General features: G+C 43.5%; 1 protein-coding gene across 15 annotated transcripts in view; it reads left to right on the plus strand.

Moving 5' to 3' along the window:
• The window catches only part of MGA (MAX dimerization protein MGA), a 57761-nt gene extending 48122 nt beyond the window's left edge, over nucleotides 1–9639 (plus strand). For 14 of the 15 annotated variants that reach the window (XM_079309254.1, XM_079309257.1, XM_079309253.1 and 11 more), the window contains 6 exons: nucleotides 75–257; nucleotides 937–1048; nucleotides 2536–2769; nucleotides 3412–3585; nucleotides 4006–4158; nucleotides 5148–9639. In XM_079309254.1, coding sequence (XP_079165380.1) covers nucleotides 75–257; nucleotides 937–1048; nucleotides 2536–2769; nucleotides 3412–3585; nucleotides 4006–4158; nucleotides 5148–6433 — 2142 coding nt within the window. In that variant the 3' untranslated portion in view covers nucleotides 6434–9639. The remainder of the gene's footprint in view (nucleotides 1–74; nucleotides 258–936; nucleotides 1049–2535; nucleotides 2770–3411; nucleotides 3586–4005; nucleotides 4159–5147) is intronic. The other variant, XM_079309248.1, reaches the window with a different exon arrangement.
• Nucleotides 9640–18413: the final 8774 nt, after the last annotated feature.

Genomic DNA, 18413 nt, shown 5'->3' on the forward strand with positions numbered 1-18413 from the left:
CTCATGCATTTCAACATTGTCTGCCATTACCTGGCCTTCTTTACTTAAACTAGTCAATCTGGTTGCTCCCCCAGAAGCATCAGACCTGGAAAAGAAAGCTGAAGTCCCAGGCAGAAGCCTTTGCTCATTACCGCCAGACACACACGGCAAATGAACGTCGGCGACGGAATGAAATGAGAGGCCTCTTTGACAAGTTGAAGAAAGCTTTGGGGCTGCTGAACCTTCCCAAGGTCTCCAAATGCTACATTCTCAAGCAAGTAGGTATTTTGGAGCTTAAGTGAAGAGGAAAATTGTTTAATCTGGACAGAGTTATTACGCTAGTATGAACTCTGCAGTTGAGTCCCAGTATAGAGACTTCTGTCATCTCTGCAGGACTCTCTAGAACAAAACAATACCTGAAAGAATCTGTATTTCAAGAATCTTAGTCTTGATGGCATGTACATATATTTTTGGATTGGCCCTCCCCTTGTGTTCTTTGTGAATCATGGAATGTTATGTCTTAATTCTTTAGTGGTTTACTGTGTACATAAGGAAAATTTTAAATCCATTGAAGGCTTACTTTTTTAATGCTTGAGAAGATAGCATTCCACTAGGCATTATACAGACATTAAAAGCCTAATTGTAAAGATGTAAGTGACAGTAAACTAAACATGAGTGATAGATATGTAATTATGTTTATCAGCTGTACCTAGAAACTGGAGGATAAAAGTCTTTTTTTTTTGCTGATCTTTGGAGGAAGGGCAAACAAGGTGATTATCACTCTTCAACCGGCATTTAGGGAAAGCTGATGTTCATGGTACTTCACATGCTTTCTCTCAATCCTGTTTTCTCAGGATTACAGAAATTTAAAAATAGATTTTGTAAAGGTTTTTGTGAAGAAAAATTATTATTATTTTGTGTGTCACTTTAAAAATCAGTTCCCTGATACCATTTTAGGCCTTTGAAGAAATCCAAGGACTGACAGATCAGGCAGATAAGTTTATTGGCCAGAAGACGTTACTGACACGCAAACGAGATGGTTTGATTCGAAAAGTATCCACGCTTTCAGGTGAGACTGGTTTTGGATGCACACTAGCTGTAATAATGAAAGAAAAGGCTTTTAGGAGTGAGAATGTGTGGAGTAGTTGGTGAATCCAGGTATGTCATTGGTTCCCATAAAATTCAGACTCATTATGCCAAAAAAGTCATGCTAACCTGTGGCTCAGTGATAGGCTCATCCTGCTGATAAAAATGGCGTTTGTTTTCCTTCGTGCCTAAGGGAAGTGTAGAACTCCCTCTGTGCTGGGAGCCACAGACTTGGGTTCCTTTGGAAGGGTGGGGTGATGGTGTCACTTCATTTTGTCACTGGTCACTTCCTGAAATGCCTTTTCTGCTCAGCCCTTCACAGTCACACATGACAGTACTGAAACCTCTGACCCTTTGCAGAGCTTTGCAAATGACTCCTTGTGCTGCTTTCCCAAGAGCCAGTGCTCCTGGGGGCTAGAAGGTGTCAGCTCTGTACACAGAACAAAACTGCAGTAGATTTTAAGCTGCTGCTCATCCAGACATTCCATCTTGTACTTACTGTGTCTTTCTGTCTCATTTGGAAGTATTGGAAAGCTGTGACACATTTTCAGCCAGTGTCAAAACGTGAACAAACAAAATATTCTTTTAATCTTGCAGTCTAGGAATGTAAACAGCAGGATACCTGTAAAGTAGAAATGAAGGATAGTTAAATCTTTTGTATTTACATGAATCCATTCATGCATATATAAGGGACTTGATTTATAAAAAGTAAAAAATGTTGTAGTGAAGACTATTGTATGAGAGGCTTTTTGAGCTGAGAAAGCAAATAACTTCACAAAATAGTTATCTGATCTTTTGCATTCCTAGTGAAGATCTCAAATTTGATGAGGAAAAAGTCCTCTCTCAGGACAGTTAGTTAAATATAGACTTACTTAAAGATATACCATGATGTTAGAACATGAACCCTAAGCAAAAAACAAGCTACTATAGTTACTTGAACTGGATTATATTAAACTCTGTGTATATGTAGAAAACAAATAATTTATAAAATCTATGTGTTTGTCCAAGGTTAGAATTTTCATGTCAATGGTGAACTCTATGTGAGTTTACATTCAAATGTCATTTGAGTAACAAGGTCCATTAGTCCGAGAAATTTCATTCCAGGTAAAGGTAATATTTTGTCCAGTAGTCACATGTTTATCACTAGGAGATGTGGGAGGATTTTTTCATAGCCGTGGGTGTTTTCAACTAGTACTTGTTCAGCAGGAGTCTGTGCTTGTCCAGGCTGATTTTTGCTTATCAAAGTGGCAGATAAATTCTAAAATGTGTGGATGTTTCTGAAGAGAAAAAAAAATGTTGGAATAGATACAGAATTGTTTCCCTCTAATATTAAGTATACTAATGGGGATGGTGGTTATCTGTTTTATAGTAATTGGATACTATCAGCTTAACACATTATTAGTTCTACTTTCAGCATTTTAATTTTGGGAAGAGTTTGAAGGTTGGCTGACTCTGATAATTTTTCTGTAGGAAAGACAGAAGAGGTTGTCCTGAAGAAGCTGGAATATATTTATGCTAAACAAAAAGCAATAGAAGCACAAAAGAAGAAGAAAGAACCTGAGCCCCAGAAATCAGCTGCACCCTCCCCTGCCAGCAGCCAGCAGGAAGGATCCTGTGCTGTCCCCAGAGAGCCAGCCCCGATAGCAATGACAAGCAGAAGGGGCAAGCCACTGATACTTGCCAGGAGAGGAGTCCGGGCCACAGGTGGGCTACAGTGCTGCATCAGGGGGAGACAGCCACTGGAGCTGCACCCTGGGTGGGGACAAAATGCCAGCTGGCTTGTGCAGGCAGCCTCCCTCCTGAAACAGAATTGCTCATAGGACTGGGAAATGTCCATATGATAGGGGTGGAAACCACTTGCTTTCAGTAAGGATGAGACCAGTACAGCTGAGGTCTGGAGTGAATGTGATGACTTCAGTTTCACAATGATGGGAAGTAAATTTTTACTCAGTTGTTCTTTGATCTCAGGGAGTTCCACTGCAATCCAGCAGTAATTTCTAAGAGTTGCAGGTGGTTCTTTTTCTGCTGACTCAAAACCTGCAGTTCAATCCCCCAGAATGCTGGGTTTGCTAGAACAGGCTCTTTAAAACCTCCCTCTTCAAAATGCTAGCTCTCAACATGGTGAAAGTTTGCTCTTAAATTTAATGGCAGAGTTGTCAGACACTGGAGAGTTTTTTTTTTTGTAGCTGAGAACTTGCAGAGAAGCATTCAAGATTTGTGGAGAAGATCACATCATAAATGTAGGAAGGAACAAAAGAATGAGTCCTTCCCAAGCTGTACCTAGTGCTGGCTTGCAGGGTGCTGTGCCAGAATAAATGAGTGGTTTACATACTTCTTTTCCTGCAGACGATTCCTCAGCCTCTCTCACACTCAGGGCTGCAAGTGTAGTGATGACTCCACAGGGACAGGTGCTTACCCTGAAGAGCCCCCTGGTCCCAGGGCAGGTGGCAGCTGTTCCTTCCACGCTGTTGCAGGCTGAATTAAAGCCTCGAGGAGTTGGTACCATGACAACACAGCCAGGTAGGATCACGTGGGATGATGTTAATAAGTATAATGCTCTTCATAGATGTGCAGAGCAGTTATGAAGTTAATAAATTTTGCTTTAGTATTTCGGATATTTTTTACAACTTGACCAATGTAGAACTTGACTCTGGTATAAGAGATTAGATGTCATTAACTCAAATTGTCAGTTTATCAACAAGTTAAGTAAAAAATGTTAAATTTTTGCTATTCAGAAATTAGGGAAACATTAGGAATTCTTCCCTATCACATAACCAGTCTGCATTTCTGTTTTTAATATTTTTAGATATTAATATAATGTAAAATCTTGCCTTGAAATGCAGAGCTCTTGTTTTCCAGGAGTATCTCAAAGTACTGTATCTGAGTATCTGAAAGGCTTTTGTTTCCACTTCATCCCCTGTTTTGCTTTTCTTGGATAAGGTATTACTTCTGTGATGATTCAGCTGCCAGGATCAACAGTTCCTGTCCAAGTAAAAGGAATCCTTACTAACTCTACTATTCCTATTACACTGTCAGCTGTTGCTGGAAATCCAGTGCCCTCAACAGCAGTATCAGCTACAGCACCCCATTCAGGTAAGCCCTTTGTTTTTCATGGATCTTTGTGCTTGCATGCAGGGAAAATTACTCTTGCAAAACTGAAGGTAAATTGTTTTCTCACTAGGAAGTAATGATAGATGTTATTGTCTGGATATTCAAATAAAATCACTATTAGATGTTTTGAACAGTTTAGAGGGGCCTCTAGGAGATTATGGATTACAGCTTTTTAACTTTCCTTCTTCTCACTGAGCGTGCTTGCCCTCAGGAAAGTCAGGATAAGTGGATGCTGAGATGTGTCTGTGGTGTAATGCATCCTCCTGGGGAAGCTTCAGTTCAGAGTGGTGGTGAGGCTACTGAAAAATCTTTGCCTGTAACAAAAACTTTGCCTGGCTCTTACTGTGGCACAGCCCCTTCCCATACCCTGCCAGCTCTGCTGCCCATGGGAGGGCTGTTTTTCAGGACTTTGTGCTGTACATTGGATCTAGGTGTGGGGTGGTTCCTGCCAGCAGGGTTCTGCTTGCCATCTGTTGTGCTAAAAGCAAGCCACTCATTTTCTGCTTCCTTGTAGTTGTTTGGTCATAATGCAAAAGGAAAGTTCACTTCAGATTTAGGGCTGGGGAAAATCTGAGTGCTATTAACAGGGAATGGCTAGGAGGCAGAAAATAAGTAATCATTTAGTCTCTGGAATGTCTCTCTAGTGCATAATACTGGTACTACAAGATGTGACCATAAAAAAAAACAACAAAAAAAAAACCAGTAAGAGAGAAAATTCTCATTTTGTTTGCCTTGTGCATCACCATCTGAAGTGTAAGCATTGCAATTGGTTGCACTGGAGCTTGCTCTTGTTCTACAAGTTGAAAATTAATCTATTAGTGTGTTCAAGCTTCAGTTGACCAGAGCTGTGTAAGCAGTTTAAATTGCAGTTTACTTGAGGAAGACTTGAAAGTGAGCAAATTATACTTAGTTAGGAATTACCTCACAGTTAACACATATCCTGATGGATGCTGCTTTGTGTGGTTTTGCAGAAAGTGAAGATTCATTCATGATGCCAAAGATTGTTAATGTAACATCACTGGCTGCTGAAGCAGGCATGAATCTAAACCTGAACCAAAACAAAAATTCTAATGCAACTGCAGCTGCAGGTACTCCAGCTTCTGAGCAATCCTTGTCTGTAGCACCCATTGAAACTACAAGTAATGACAGCGTCCTTTCAGAAGAAAAAGCCAAACCATGTCTGGGAGACAGTGGTGGGGCTGGAAGAAATACCACAGGTCCAACAAAAGTTTACTTTGAAAATAAAGATGCCCTTCCACAGCTCTGGAACGTATCATGTACAAAGGAATCTCCAGAGTCCTTCAGCAAAAAGCTGTGCATTGGTGAGTTTGTAGGAAGCCAAAGCAGGAGGAAAGATAGTGATTCTGGAGGGGAAAGATTAAAATCCAAAGAATTGTCATTCCGGAAGCTGCAGATCAAAGATTCCAGGATAGAAATGGAATTGAGGAAAGTAGCATCAGCAATGGAGGAAGCAGACCTGGATACAAGTGAGATCCTGAGCAGCATTGAGGAGAGTGATGACACAGATGAAACGCTCACCTCGCTGCTCAATGAAATCGCCTTCCTCAACCAGCAGCTGAACGATGATGCCTCAGCCATGCCAGAGCTGCCTGCTGCCCTCAGCTCAGATTTCTCTCATAAAGATGCAACAGCTCGTCGGGGAGCCAGTGATCTCTCTGCTGCAGATGGGTCTTCCTTCCAGTTTGGCCATTTGGGAACCAGTTTCAAGGACCTTTCTGACGTTCCAGAGGGTGGTGGCTCTTTAAGCCCCCTGCTGCTGCACCTGGAAGATGATGACCTTAGTGATGGGGACAAGAACCCTGGGGAGCCTTCATCTGAGGCAGATGTCTTAAAGATCGTGATAGGTGCTGAAATGAAGAATTCACTTTCCAATCTGTCTGTAACCAGCGGTGGGAATGGCAAAACAGTAACAACCTTGTCAGATGCCACTAATGTGACTCCACCGGTTTTGCAGATGAAGACTAACCCAGAAGCCAGTAACGCTGACACGTCGTGGAGGCCCATGCCCAAGCTGGCACCACTTGGTTTAAAAGTGGCAAGTCTGCCAGTGGACTCAGAAGGGCAAAGTAATAAAGTGATGCCCTTACTGGCACCTGTAGTTGCAAAACTGGCACCTAGTGGGGTAAAAAATTCAAGTCTTCAAGAAGGACAAGATAAAGTAATGCCCACATTAGCACCTGTGGTTGCAAAGTTGAATACTGCTGGGACCTTGCCTTCTAATTCAACAGGCAAATAAGTGCAGATGTTTTTTATCAGTCTGGAACAGAGATCTAGAGCAGTGTGAGCCAGTGTCATTGTTCAGCAGCCTCCATTGTCTGCAACACTTGTTTTCTGTACAGCATCAGCACTGTGTTCGTCTGAGGGGCAGGCCCCAAATTGTCAAATAAGTAAGTGTTAGGAAACTTTAAGCATGTTGGTGTATTTTTACCTCACTATTGTATTCTGGTTGTTCTCCTTCCCCTTATCAAGACAACAAAGATGATCTGTAACCATTGCTGGGCACATGGTACCTTCCAAAATTGGGTTCTTCACAGAAATAGTTTGTTAAGGGACTGAGAAATTGAGGCTGTTGAAAGAGATGTTTTTTCTCTCTCCTCAACAAGAGTTAGCTATCTTGTTGAAAAAAGTATGGATTATCTGTTTTTGTACCAGGCAAACTATCTATGCAGAAATGGCGTTGTTCACATTTGCTTGTTTTAATATTTGCAGAATATGATAAATACGCAGAAATCAGGTTGTAGTTACTCTCAAAATTGATACCTAGAGCAGCAGAAGGGAAATCTGAGACTGCAGAGGGCTGAAGTGGAAAGGCTTTTTCTTTGGTGCTAGATAGTTCTCTGGCAGAGGCTTTTTAAGAGCTTATGCACAGAAAATTTTAATAAACACTTATAACTCTCACTGCTTGGGGAAGAAAAATATATTTCCCAATGTAATTAGAAGGAGGACAGTATGTTAACTTTAATAATACTGTCCTCACTCTCACCTCCTGCCCCCCCACAAATACTTCCCCTTTGATGCTTAGGACATTTGTAAGGAAAAATTGCAGAAAGTTGAAAGAAAATGTGGGCATCCTATTGCTGCATCTTTAAATATATTGCTGAAGTAGCTTGAGTGTTTTCCCAGGTCCTGTTTTCTTTCCTTCTGTCATTCTTCAAGATGTATGTGGTGGCTGGAAATGTTAATACCAAGTATTGTTTTGTGAAAAACACAGGATACTTTCAGGAGTCTTGTAGCCTGGCATAAGTGAGCGAGGTGTATATGTAAATATGAAAATGTAAATATGAAAATGTGTGTATAGCTTTCCAAACCTTTCATTTCTTTATAAATTCAGGAAAGGTACTCAGAGGTTTCTCACTGCATTTGCACAAGCTGTGTATAGCAAAAAAGTCAACAAAAATGCTCATTACCAGGGAAATAGGGCAGTATTGAATCACAAGATGTATTTTTTATTCTTCTCTGCCACTGCTTATTCAATAACCTGTAGATGCTCTTCACTGTTCAACTGTTGAACTGTGAGGGGCCTGCAGACTGTAAAGATATTTATATTTTTGTACACAATTTCTGTTTTCATAGTTTTCTTGACAAATGAAGTTTTCAGCCTCGGAGAGATGATTTGTTAATGAGTATACACAATCTTTTCCTATCAGGTTTGTAAATATACGGTGCGCTTGGGGGGCTTCTTAACTGCTCCGAAAAGGTAAAAATGTTGCCATGAAAATTGAACATTTTGATGAGATTAGGAATAAATTTCGTTGGTTTAGGAATGTAATTCCATGCCCTAACTGTTCCAGCAACAGCAGCTGGGATTACCCCCTGCCTTCCAAACCCCCCATCTTTGGTGATGCAGTAATGCAGGAATTTCACCCTTCCAGCACTGAGGTTGTGCAGGTGTTGCGAGTGATGTTCTTCCACAGGGAGGGAGCAGTGTTTGTACAACCACACGCCCTGTTCAGTACACTGCATCTTCTGGATCCTTGTCTAGGTTAGATCCATCAGGGAATATACATGCCTTGGGTGTTTCCTCATCTTTTTATTATTTATATTATGCCACAGAGGAGAGAAGCCCTTCAAGCTCAGTGTGTGTAAAGTTACTCCAGAGACTGCGTAAAAAAGATTTTTCACTTGGCCATTCTAAACAGTGTGTATTAAAGTAGTTACATGCAACCCTCTATTGCCTTTTGCATATTTACTATTCTAATACTTAGTACAAGTCTCATATTAGTGATTTGGAAAAGAGAGTTTAAGTCATTATGAGAGTTCTGCAGGGTCTTACAGTTGTCACTAAATGCCTTAGGAAAGGGGATTTACAATCCCAGTAAGTACTTAGACAAATGTTACTTATTATTAAGGATTTTAACCTTATTTTAAACTTGTAGAAATCTGGAGTAACTGAATTATTTTACTAGCCCAACATCAGATTTAAATTTATTTACCTGGGAATCTGATTCTGAGTATTTCCAATACGCTGAAGTTGCTTATTTTTTTAACTTGTGGCCGTTTGTTTTACCAATAGATTTAATTCCTCCTGCGAGAGAAACTGCAACAAGACTTGTGCTGTGGTAATTTTAAAATTCCTAATCACTAACCCTGCACCTCACTTTTTTATGGTCCAAAGCAGCCAGTTTTAATTAGCACACAGAATTGTGTGCTCTCTGTGGAACAGAGAAGGCTATAATGTGATAACCAATCACACATGATCTAAAAGAAATGCTGTACTTTTAAGGATGTTCTGTTCATTATCTGGTAGTATAGAATTATCTGGTAGTATAAAATGATGTGAATCTACTGTTTGGCACTGGGCAGTAAAAAAATTTTACTACTGTAAAGTTGTCAAGATGACAGCAAAACCTTTTGGTCCCTAAATGTTACTAGTAAATTAACTAAGAACAGCCCCCAGCCTGGCTGTAAAAGGTGGCATTTGGTGCAGCTCCGAGAAAGATCTTTGATGGGTTCTAGCAGCCAACAAAGCATGTTTGGAATGCTCTTGGGTTTTGCTCGTTTCACTGTCTTGTGTCTGCAGCACAATATTTTGCTATGAAGTTAAATGCTGATTCTTTGCTCTTCCTTTAAGCTCCCAAACATTTAAAAAATTATTTATGCTGTCATTTGAGGCAATAATCATAGAATATGACACTTAATTAGAAGATTCTGGAAACAGGAGAACCAAGGAAACCCCTACAAGGTGCACGCTCTCGCTTGACCAAGAGACCTGGAGATTTTCTTTGTTTTTTTACACATCTGTAAATAGACTGGAATGTTTTTAAGAATATAATGAAATGTCAGATTTAGCTTTTTTCCTTTTATATATTAAAATATATCTTTCCCTCTTTTTTGCTTTTGAGAAATTGATATTTTTGTAGAAATCTAACAGTACAAGACTCTTAACTGTATGTGAGGGACAAAGTGTAAAACTAAAATAAATCAATCAAGGTCAACTAGAAACTGGCTTTGAAAGTTTGTTACAGGGAGAGAGTGGGAACAGACATGACGTGGTGTTGGGTGTTAGTGGCATGTGGCATTGGACCTGCAAACATCTGGGTTTTGGTTCAAGTGATCAGACAACTCAGATTTCTCCCTTCAGCCTTAGCAGTGTGCAGGAAATGTCATCTCTTGTAAGAGGGGATTTTGACTTGCTGAATGCAGAAAAGGCACTAAAGGGACTTTATTTTCTATGAGATGTATCCTGAGCAGGAAACCAAGGGAGTTAACATTTGGTCTTGACATCAGAAAAAAACCTGAAAGTTGAGAGATTAAGCCCACAGAAAAGCATTCTCCAGATTCCTTACCCCAACCCCAAGCTTGGTCTTATCCTTTGTACTTGTTTCCTTTGGAGAAGTTGAACACAGGGACTGTCCTAACAGGAACGTGTTGGCAGATCTGCCTTCAAGTGAAGTGTCAGAGGAGAGAGGCTTTTTAAAAACAAATAGATAAAATGCCCATAATGAGTAGCTGTCTATGGCTGCCACATGCAGTGAATGGATGATAGCACACTTGCAAGTGTGTGTGGGTTGTTTAGTTTGGGTTTTTTTGCTTGGTGGTAGGTTGGGGGTTTTTGGTGTTGGATTTTGTTTGTGTTTGGTTGGTTGATTTTGGTTTTTTGGGGTATTTGTGGTATTTTTTTTTCTTCATTATGTAGTACATTTCTACAAATGCGAAGTTAGTCTTAGACCTGAGAAAAGAAAATACAAGGAAGAGAACAACTACACAGGAAGGTAAGCAATTGATTGAGAAGATATGTCACAGAATTTATTTTTATTTAAAGAGGAAACATCAGATCTCATAGGAAAGAATTAATAAAAATGGCTGACACAATTTACTTTTTGAAATTTCTCAGTAAATCCTTCAGCAAGGTCTCATCCTGTTATTCCTTATTTTAAGGGTTAAAGTTACTTCTTGCAATAGAAAGAAATGTAAGCATGAAGTATATCCAGTCAGGCTTGCAATGGGAAGAACTTTCCAATAGAGGCCAACAATCTGTGCTGGGGATCTGTGTTTTCCAGCATATTCATCGTGTTCCTGGAGGTGCAGATGGTGGTAGAAATAAACTCTGTTGACAATGCACACTTACAGGGAGCCTGTGCAGTAGCTGATGCTACAGCCAGATTTGAGTCTGGAAATGCAATCCAAAAACCTGCAGGACCAGTTTGTCCATAACTGGCATTGAATAGAATCTAAATTAATAACTGTCATTTGGAGTCATGGTGGTGGAGGAATTGTAATGCCACTTGTTGTCACTTGAGCTCAGTGCCTCATCTATTTGCCCTTTTAACTGCTGCTGCAGACCAAGAAGCATCATTACAACACGGTGTACTTGGCTGTTCCTGTTCACTGGATTCTGTGTACAGCACTGTGGTTCCTCGAGGTTACAGCTGATGGCCCTGGCTCTCTAATGTAAGGTAGATCCTAGAAATCAGAGTGGAGGCACTTGAACCCGAAGGGGACATTTCCCCTGGCTGTCTCAGCTCTCAGCATGGGAGCAGCGGCCGGAGGACTGGGATCCCTGCCTGTGTAATATGTGGATGTGATGGGGGGTGCACCAAGGGGCAGTCACAGCTGCATGGGTGTGAGCAGGCAGGCTGCTGTGCTGCAAGAGCAGGGCTCAGTCTCTGCCAGGCTGCTGGGACCAGCTCGGAGGAGGAGGAGACAGGCCAGGCTTTCCTGCTGCCTTGGATTTCCTTTGCTGTCCCTGGCCTGTAATTCCCCCGCGTGGCGCAGAGCGGTGCCCCTGGCAAGAGCCGCAGCGCGCTGTGCCTCGTGGGCTGGAACCAGGCAATTAAATAGCAGCTAAAAAAAGACAGGCAGACATAAGCTGTGTGCCATTTTTAGCAGCTTTCAGCACCGATTAACTCCTTAGACAGCAGCAGCATGAAGGAGCCTGCTCAGCTCCTGCCACTCTGTCCCGCTGGCCAGACCCTGGACCAGCTGGGGCAGGGCTGTGGCTGCCTCACAGCAGAGCAGCAGAACCTGCGGGTGTGCAGCTCCTCCCTGGCTTCCCCGGGGCACGAAGCTGCTGGGCAAGGTCTGCAGAGCTAACACAAGCAGTGGGCTCCAGTTTGCAGCTGAGGCTACTGAGCACTGTGAGGATATAAAACTCTTATGCCCCTGAGATGCCATGGATCTGGAAAATGGACTTTGGACCCTTGGACTTTGGGATCCAGTGATCTGTGATTATTTTTAGACAAAAAATTATAAATTAACATTAAATGTATTAACATAGTGTTAATACAGTCATCTTAGAAAAAGTGGCAGGAGTTTTTTAAATTGTGCTAGACCCAATCTATATAAGAAACCAAAAGGGAGAATGAATGCATGACACAAGCTCGCTGGTTTATGGAACAGCACAGTGTATTTTCATCTCATGGGGATGATTCCCCCCCTTCCTTCCCCTGGACCTTCTGCAAAGTATGATCAACACTTGTTTGATTGGTAGCAGCTTGACTGTCCTGTTTAACAAGAAGCCCATTAGTGGGACAGTAAGAGCTTTACAGGTGTTTTTAGGACAGCACACCACTGTCCACTGAAGACTGTTGCAGCAGCATGTGCCATTGCAGCCTCCATTTCAGTGCCTGGCCAGGATTTCCTGCAGTGAGAGCAGAAGGGTGGGTCTGCACTGGAGCTGACTGTTTGGCAGAAACAACTGGGGAGGCTGCTGCCAGCCCTTGCACCACCCATCCCTTGCTGCCTTCACAGTGCCCTGTATGCTATAACCTCTTGCAGGAGCTGCACAAGCTGCTCTTGGCCTGAGGGGCAAGTGCTCCTCTTTCTCCCCTTCTTCCACCAGTTCTTCTGCCTGCTCAGGCTTGGACCTCTGAGCCCCATCCTTCCTCACTGTGAGGAAAAGGGGCTTAGACCCTGCTGCTTCCTGCACTGCTCCCTGGCCTGCCATGACACACACACCAGCACCTCAAAGCCCAGGCCTGTGGCTGCACTTGCCTTCTGGCACCAAGTCAGCTGCTAAGCACCTGCTGGGTTTTCTCTTCTGAAGAGCAGCAGTGTCACACCAATCCCTCTGCCCTCTTCTGCTTCCCTCTGGCTCGCCCTGCCCTCTGCATGGCTGAGGGCTTGCCAGCTGCACTCTTTTATTCACAATACATGTTCCAGCCTAAGGTAAACATCAAAAAAAGCAGTAGAATTTTTGAAGGCATCCTGGACTTCCTTGCTGACTTTCTTTTCTCCTGAAGGAAAAACCTCAATGGAGACAAGGTGTCTGGTTTATTTTGGTATCTGATGAAGGAAGGAGCTGTTTGTGCAAACAGCAGCTGAAGGTGCCTGTTCCTGCAGGAGCTGTTGCTTGGCATGGATGAAGCTGTGCTGTCCTTGGCCACAAGCCCTTGGCCCCTGTGGCCCCCCCCCCCCCATTTCTGATCATGTTTTAACTTCTGTTAAGGTGACTGCTCGAAAAGCATGACAGGAAAAGAAGGTGCTGGAAAAACTTTTGCAAGAACAATGATTAATTCTTGCTCCGCAACCAATGTCTGCACTTCTAGATTGCAATGGCTACTTGGTTTTAAAAAAATAGCTCGAGCACACTTGCAGCTCGTGACTGCTTTTGCAAAGCTTTGAATTTGCTTCCTTAGCTTTTGAATGTCCATGGCAAAAAAATCTCACCCCACAAAAGTTTTGTGGCTCTGACGTGTGGGGCAATCAACTTGAACCAGGAGGCTTAGTCTTCAGGAAAAAATTTTAATAAACAGCTCCCATCAGGCAAGCTGAACTGATGGCAGCCACAGTGGGAATTGTTACTACTGTGCTCCAGTGTAGACAAGGCCTCATTGTCTGGCTTTGATGGGGAAAATGTCCAGTTTCACAAAGTTTGCTGAGCAAGGGAGAAAATAATTATATTGCAGATCAGCTTACAAGGGGCACATTCATGTTTGAAAGAAAACTTGATTTTCATAGGGTGAGGAAGAAAAGCATAACTGCCAAAGGAAGAAGTCAGCAGCATTAGTGACCCACTAAAATTTCCTCAAGTCAGAAGTTATTCCTGGCTGAAGGTGAGTCCCAGGGGGCTGGATCCTTGACTCTGGCTGAGGCAGACAGTGCAAGTGGGAAGTGTGCAGGAAACCAAGCAGCCCTGTGCCTCTGGAGGTGCTCTGTGCTGCCAGCGGACGTGGCAGAGAGCAGAGCCCTGGTGTGGCTGCACACAGAGCTGCTGCTGCAGCTGTGTCACCTCAGGCCCCAGTGCTCCCATGTCCCCAAGCTCCCCGTGGGCACTGCCAGGGCAGAAGCTGTGTTGGCACAGTCCCACACCCCCATCCTCTGCCTGCACAGGGCCTTTGGGCAGCCAGCACCCACCTCCCAGATCACACAGCCCTGCTGCCACCCCTGCGTGTGTGAGCAACCACAGCAGCACCAGTGCCTCCAATCTGACCAGCTCTCAACTCCTGGTTACTGCAGCTGACATTTTGTTTGCAGTATTTGAACAAAACATTCAAAGTGTTTTGCTTCATGGGCTTCTGTTTAGGAACACCACAGGGCAAATGGTGAAGGAATATGCTTTGCAGCACTGGGCTGGCTGTGCTGAGCCACGTGCAGCTGGCCCTGGCTGCTGACTGGCTGCCTCCCACTGCCACTGGGAGCATTTGCTGGAGCCATTTTGGTTGTCTCCCCAAGGGGGAGGATGTAATTATCTTCTTTTTGCAAGATTGTATGTAATTTTCTCTTCACTATCTTAGGAAAAAAAAAAAAAAGCAAGAAAATTGAAACAGAAGCAGAAATGAACTGTGCAACAAGCTGATAACCTATTAATTCTTTCATTAGATTGAAAGAAAAGCTCCAATGAATCTAGTGCTACAAATCTTGGGGGGTTTGTGAGCATTTCTCTCATGGAAGCATTCACTATTCTCTTTGCAGGAAGCTGCAACACCAGCAGAAACCCAGTTTGTTGTCATGGCAATGTCAGTAGTTGCCTTCTCTGTATGCCAAATCATAGGCACTCATAGGATCATAGAAAAATTCACATAGGAAAGGCCATGTGGAGATCTGTAGTCCAGTCTCCTGTCCAGGGCAGGGGCAATCATGAGATCAGGCTGGTCAGGTCTTTCTCCAACTAGGACTTAAAAATCTCAAGGGATGGAGATAGAGCCTCTTCCTGGGCAAACATTTCTAGGCTGTTGCTACCAGCCTTCTAGCCTTCCTAATTCTAGTCATTCTGAGAATGATATTTGGGTATTTAGTCATTGTGTTTTCTTTTTTCACCACTGTGAGAGTGTAACCCGGCCATACTTTTATATTTCCCTCTCAGTCAGTCATCCTGCCAGATGACTAATGGGCTGTGTGCAGTTTTCTTGTATCTGACATTTGTTTTCTGCCCACATTGGCACTGCTTGAGGAAAGCATCCCTGGTCAGACCTGTATTTGCACATTAGCAATGGGAACAAATGCATCCATCCATACAAGTGAAATGTGTGCTTGAGTGCTCTTCAGATAGACTTGCAAGCACTCAAAAGTTGCCATTAATCTCAGTCCTTCCTATTTGTTGTCATCTATGTAAAGTGTGCTGGACTAAAGAAAGGAGAGAGCATGTGTGTTTGTGTGTGTCCTTGTCCTGAAGGGCACCCACTTGCCAACTCTGTTTTAACAGGATTGTTTCACACGTTTTGTGTTTCACTCTCCTCCTGCTGGGATCATGTTCAGTATACCATGTCCTGTCCAAGGACCAACTGCTGTCCAAGGTTTGTCTTGTTTAATTGAATTATGGTTGCCATGGGGAGTGGAAAGTTCAGATTTCGTTCTGCATGGTGAATTTTACAAGTCAAGATATATTACAGAGAAAGGGGGAAAACTGGATCTCAAAGTCTGTGTCAAGGAGCAAGAGGTAAAATAGAGAGGATCTAAAAAGGGGTTTATGGTAATATGTTGCTCGAGTTCCCAAGGAAATTAAGTTAGAGTTGGGTACAAAATTTAGGCTTATTGGAAAACCCCAGTATCACAACCAAGTGCCACAGCTCTTGTTGTGTCTATGTCCATGTAGTCTCCTTGCTTGCTGGACAGAGTCTACCCTGGGACCAAGTTGTGCTTTGCCTCTGACACCTGCTAAAGTCCTCTCAGAGCATTACTAGAGAACCAAGCATAAGCAAAGGGACTGACAGTGACTGCGTACTGCTAGGTAGGATTCTGGCAACAAGTCAGGAAAACACAAATAGATGCGGTGCCAGCATTTCTGGTATCTGGTTTCCAAACAGCACCACATGTAGTTGGGATTTCATTCCCTTCCTCCATTCATTGCCCTCCTCCAGCATCTCTGAGGTGAGAGGGTGGAGCTTGGTGTTCAGGGATGCCACAGTGCTAATCCCCCTACAGGCTCTGCAATGACCTCCTGTGTGCCTCATACTGACCCTTGTGCCAACCTGACATATGGACCCCAACACTGCCCTGCCTGCAGGAGGGGCACACAGAGATGGGCACCCCAGTGGGAAGCAGCAGAACATCTCTGCAGGAGGGTCTGGAATGCAACAGGAAGTTCTGGGAAAAGCTCTCTTGCAAGGTTTTGTTTTGATGTTTACTTTTGTCTTTTAAGGATGTGAAGGGCAAAAAGTAGTGCAAATAAAGGAATCATTCATGAGATGCTCCCCTCCAAGCTGGAGTTCATGAGAACAGATGGGAAAACTGAGGCAAAAAGCAGTGCCTGAAACCAGTCCAGCTGAGTATTGCACAACAGCATGAGAGATCGAGTGGGGTAACTTCCATTCTCTGTTGCATTTGATTTTCCAGCATGCACACTTCAGAACTCATGGGGAGGGCAGGGTTGTGACATGAGAGGAAATTTAGATCATCATCACTGTGCTAAGTGTGATTGTGGGAGGCAAAGTGAGCAGCTATGGAAACTGATACAAATGGGTGGGTTTCGTGGCTTGCAATATAACACTTTGACATCACTTGCTATCAAAAGGACTTCTGTATTTGCTTGCTCACTTACAGTTCTGCTCTAGTTCTTTACTTTTGCTAACAACAAATTATATAAGGCATCTGTGGAGGCCATACAGCACAGTGTAGCTGTAAGATCTGTCATCCTGTCGTCTTCTCAGGGCAAAACCCAAAGCTGCCTGAGTTCTGGTTTGCATTGTCAGCTTGCTGCAGAGCACCAAGAGCAGGACTAACTCCATCCAGGGCACTGCCTGCTTTGGGCTTGCAGAAGATACTCATGCTGCAGTGTTCTTATTAATTACAGCTCTCTGGAAACATGGCATGGGATGGAGGAAAATGAAACAAACAGGCTTATTTAGGTCAATTACAGAAGTACAGGCTAATTGCAAACAAAGTGGCAAAAGAGGAGCAGTCAAGGCTCAGAGGAAAACAATGTGAACAGTGACCTACATACTCTTGGGGAGTGGGGGGAGGTTGGAGAGCAGGCCATTGGGAGCACCAGCTCAGCAGAGAGGGGTTTGCAAGCAGCTCTCCTTTCAGGTCCCTGGGCCAGGGCCAGCCTCTGTGCTGAGTGCCATCCGTGCAGTCTGTGCAGAGCTGGCTAAACACATAAGGACATTCATGGAGACATCAGCCAAGTGATGCAGTGGCATTGTTCCTGTCTGATGTTTAGCCCCATAGAAAGCTGCAAGGGCTGTGAGGGCAGAATGTGGAAAATAACAGCTCCCTGTTGAAGAACAGTCTGGGAGTGAAGATGGTTGGTTTGTCTTCTCTAGCTTATGCTGCCAGAGGGAGGACAAGTGGAGGACAATCAGTTGTTTAGACACATGCTGGAAAATGTATCTTGTGATCCCTTTCTGTGCCTGTAACAGTAAGGAGCTCTCTCTAGCATAACCTGACCCAGCCCAACCTTTCTACAGTGAACAGGCTTCTGTGTGATCTTAGAGCAGTCAAGCAGCAGCTTTCAGCCTCTGCCCAGTGAGCCATTGCAAACACTTTTAATACATTCGTGGAAAGTAGCTCTTCTTGACTACCTTTCACAAACACCTTAAGCCCACTGCCAACAAGATGAACTGTGTAGATGTCTGCAGCCCCACTCAACTGCAAAAGGTTTATGAACCAGAACTGGGACAGGTATAAAGTGATTGCTCTAAGGGAGGCCTTTATCACTCCTCACAGAGTTCAATGGTAATTTCATCCTGTGGCACATATTTCCAGACAGCAGTAATTAGGGAGAACAATGGAACACAAACAACCCCTACTGAAGGGAACAAGGATTTGACATCCCTGATTTAAGTACCAGCCTAGTCAAATGCTTTCCTATCATGTGGTTTTCAGCCCTGGTTTTCCCCTTGCAAGTGGGAGTATCCAACATCCAATCTCTGTGTGCCTGCCAGCCCTGGCACCTGGCCAGTCAATGGGAGACAGCCTTTTCCTATCTGCATGGTGCTGCTCTTGTCTCTATTCACATCCAAGGTCCCAGATAACTGTGGTCTAAAAGTGACAGAGTTCATGCAACAATGCAGTCCCACGGAGGGCTTTTGAGACTGTCACACCATTTGGTCCTGTGTGTAAATGGGGCCAGACTATGCTAGATCTAAGCTTGAAAGGACCTCTTTGGGTTAGTCTGGGTACCATGTCATGGTTTGTCTGACCAGCCAAAGCTATGATGGTGACAGGTTCACTGGCAGGGCCTGGGCTGAGTTTTGCCTCAGTTCTTGATGTTTATCCTCCCTCATAACCTCCATGCAGCCAGCAGAAAGCACAACACATTTACATTCAGAAGCTACCACACAATATACTCATCCCCTGCCACTGAAAAATGGACAACAAAAAGGTCTTGCTTCTGG

The sequence above is a fragment of the Erithacus rubecula genome (genome assembly GCF_903797595.1).
Source record: "Erithacus rubecula genome assembly, chromosome: 6".
In the NCBI taxonomy this organism is placed as follows: domain Eukaryota; kingdom Metazoa; phylum Chordata; class Aves; order Passeriformes; family Muscicapidae; genus Erithacus; species Erithacus rubecula.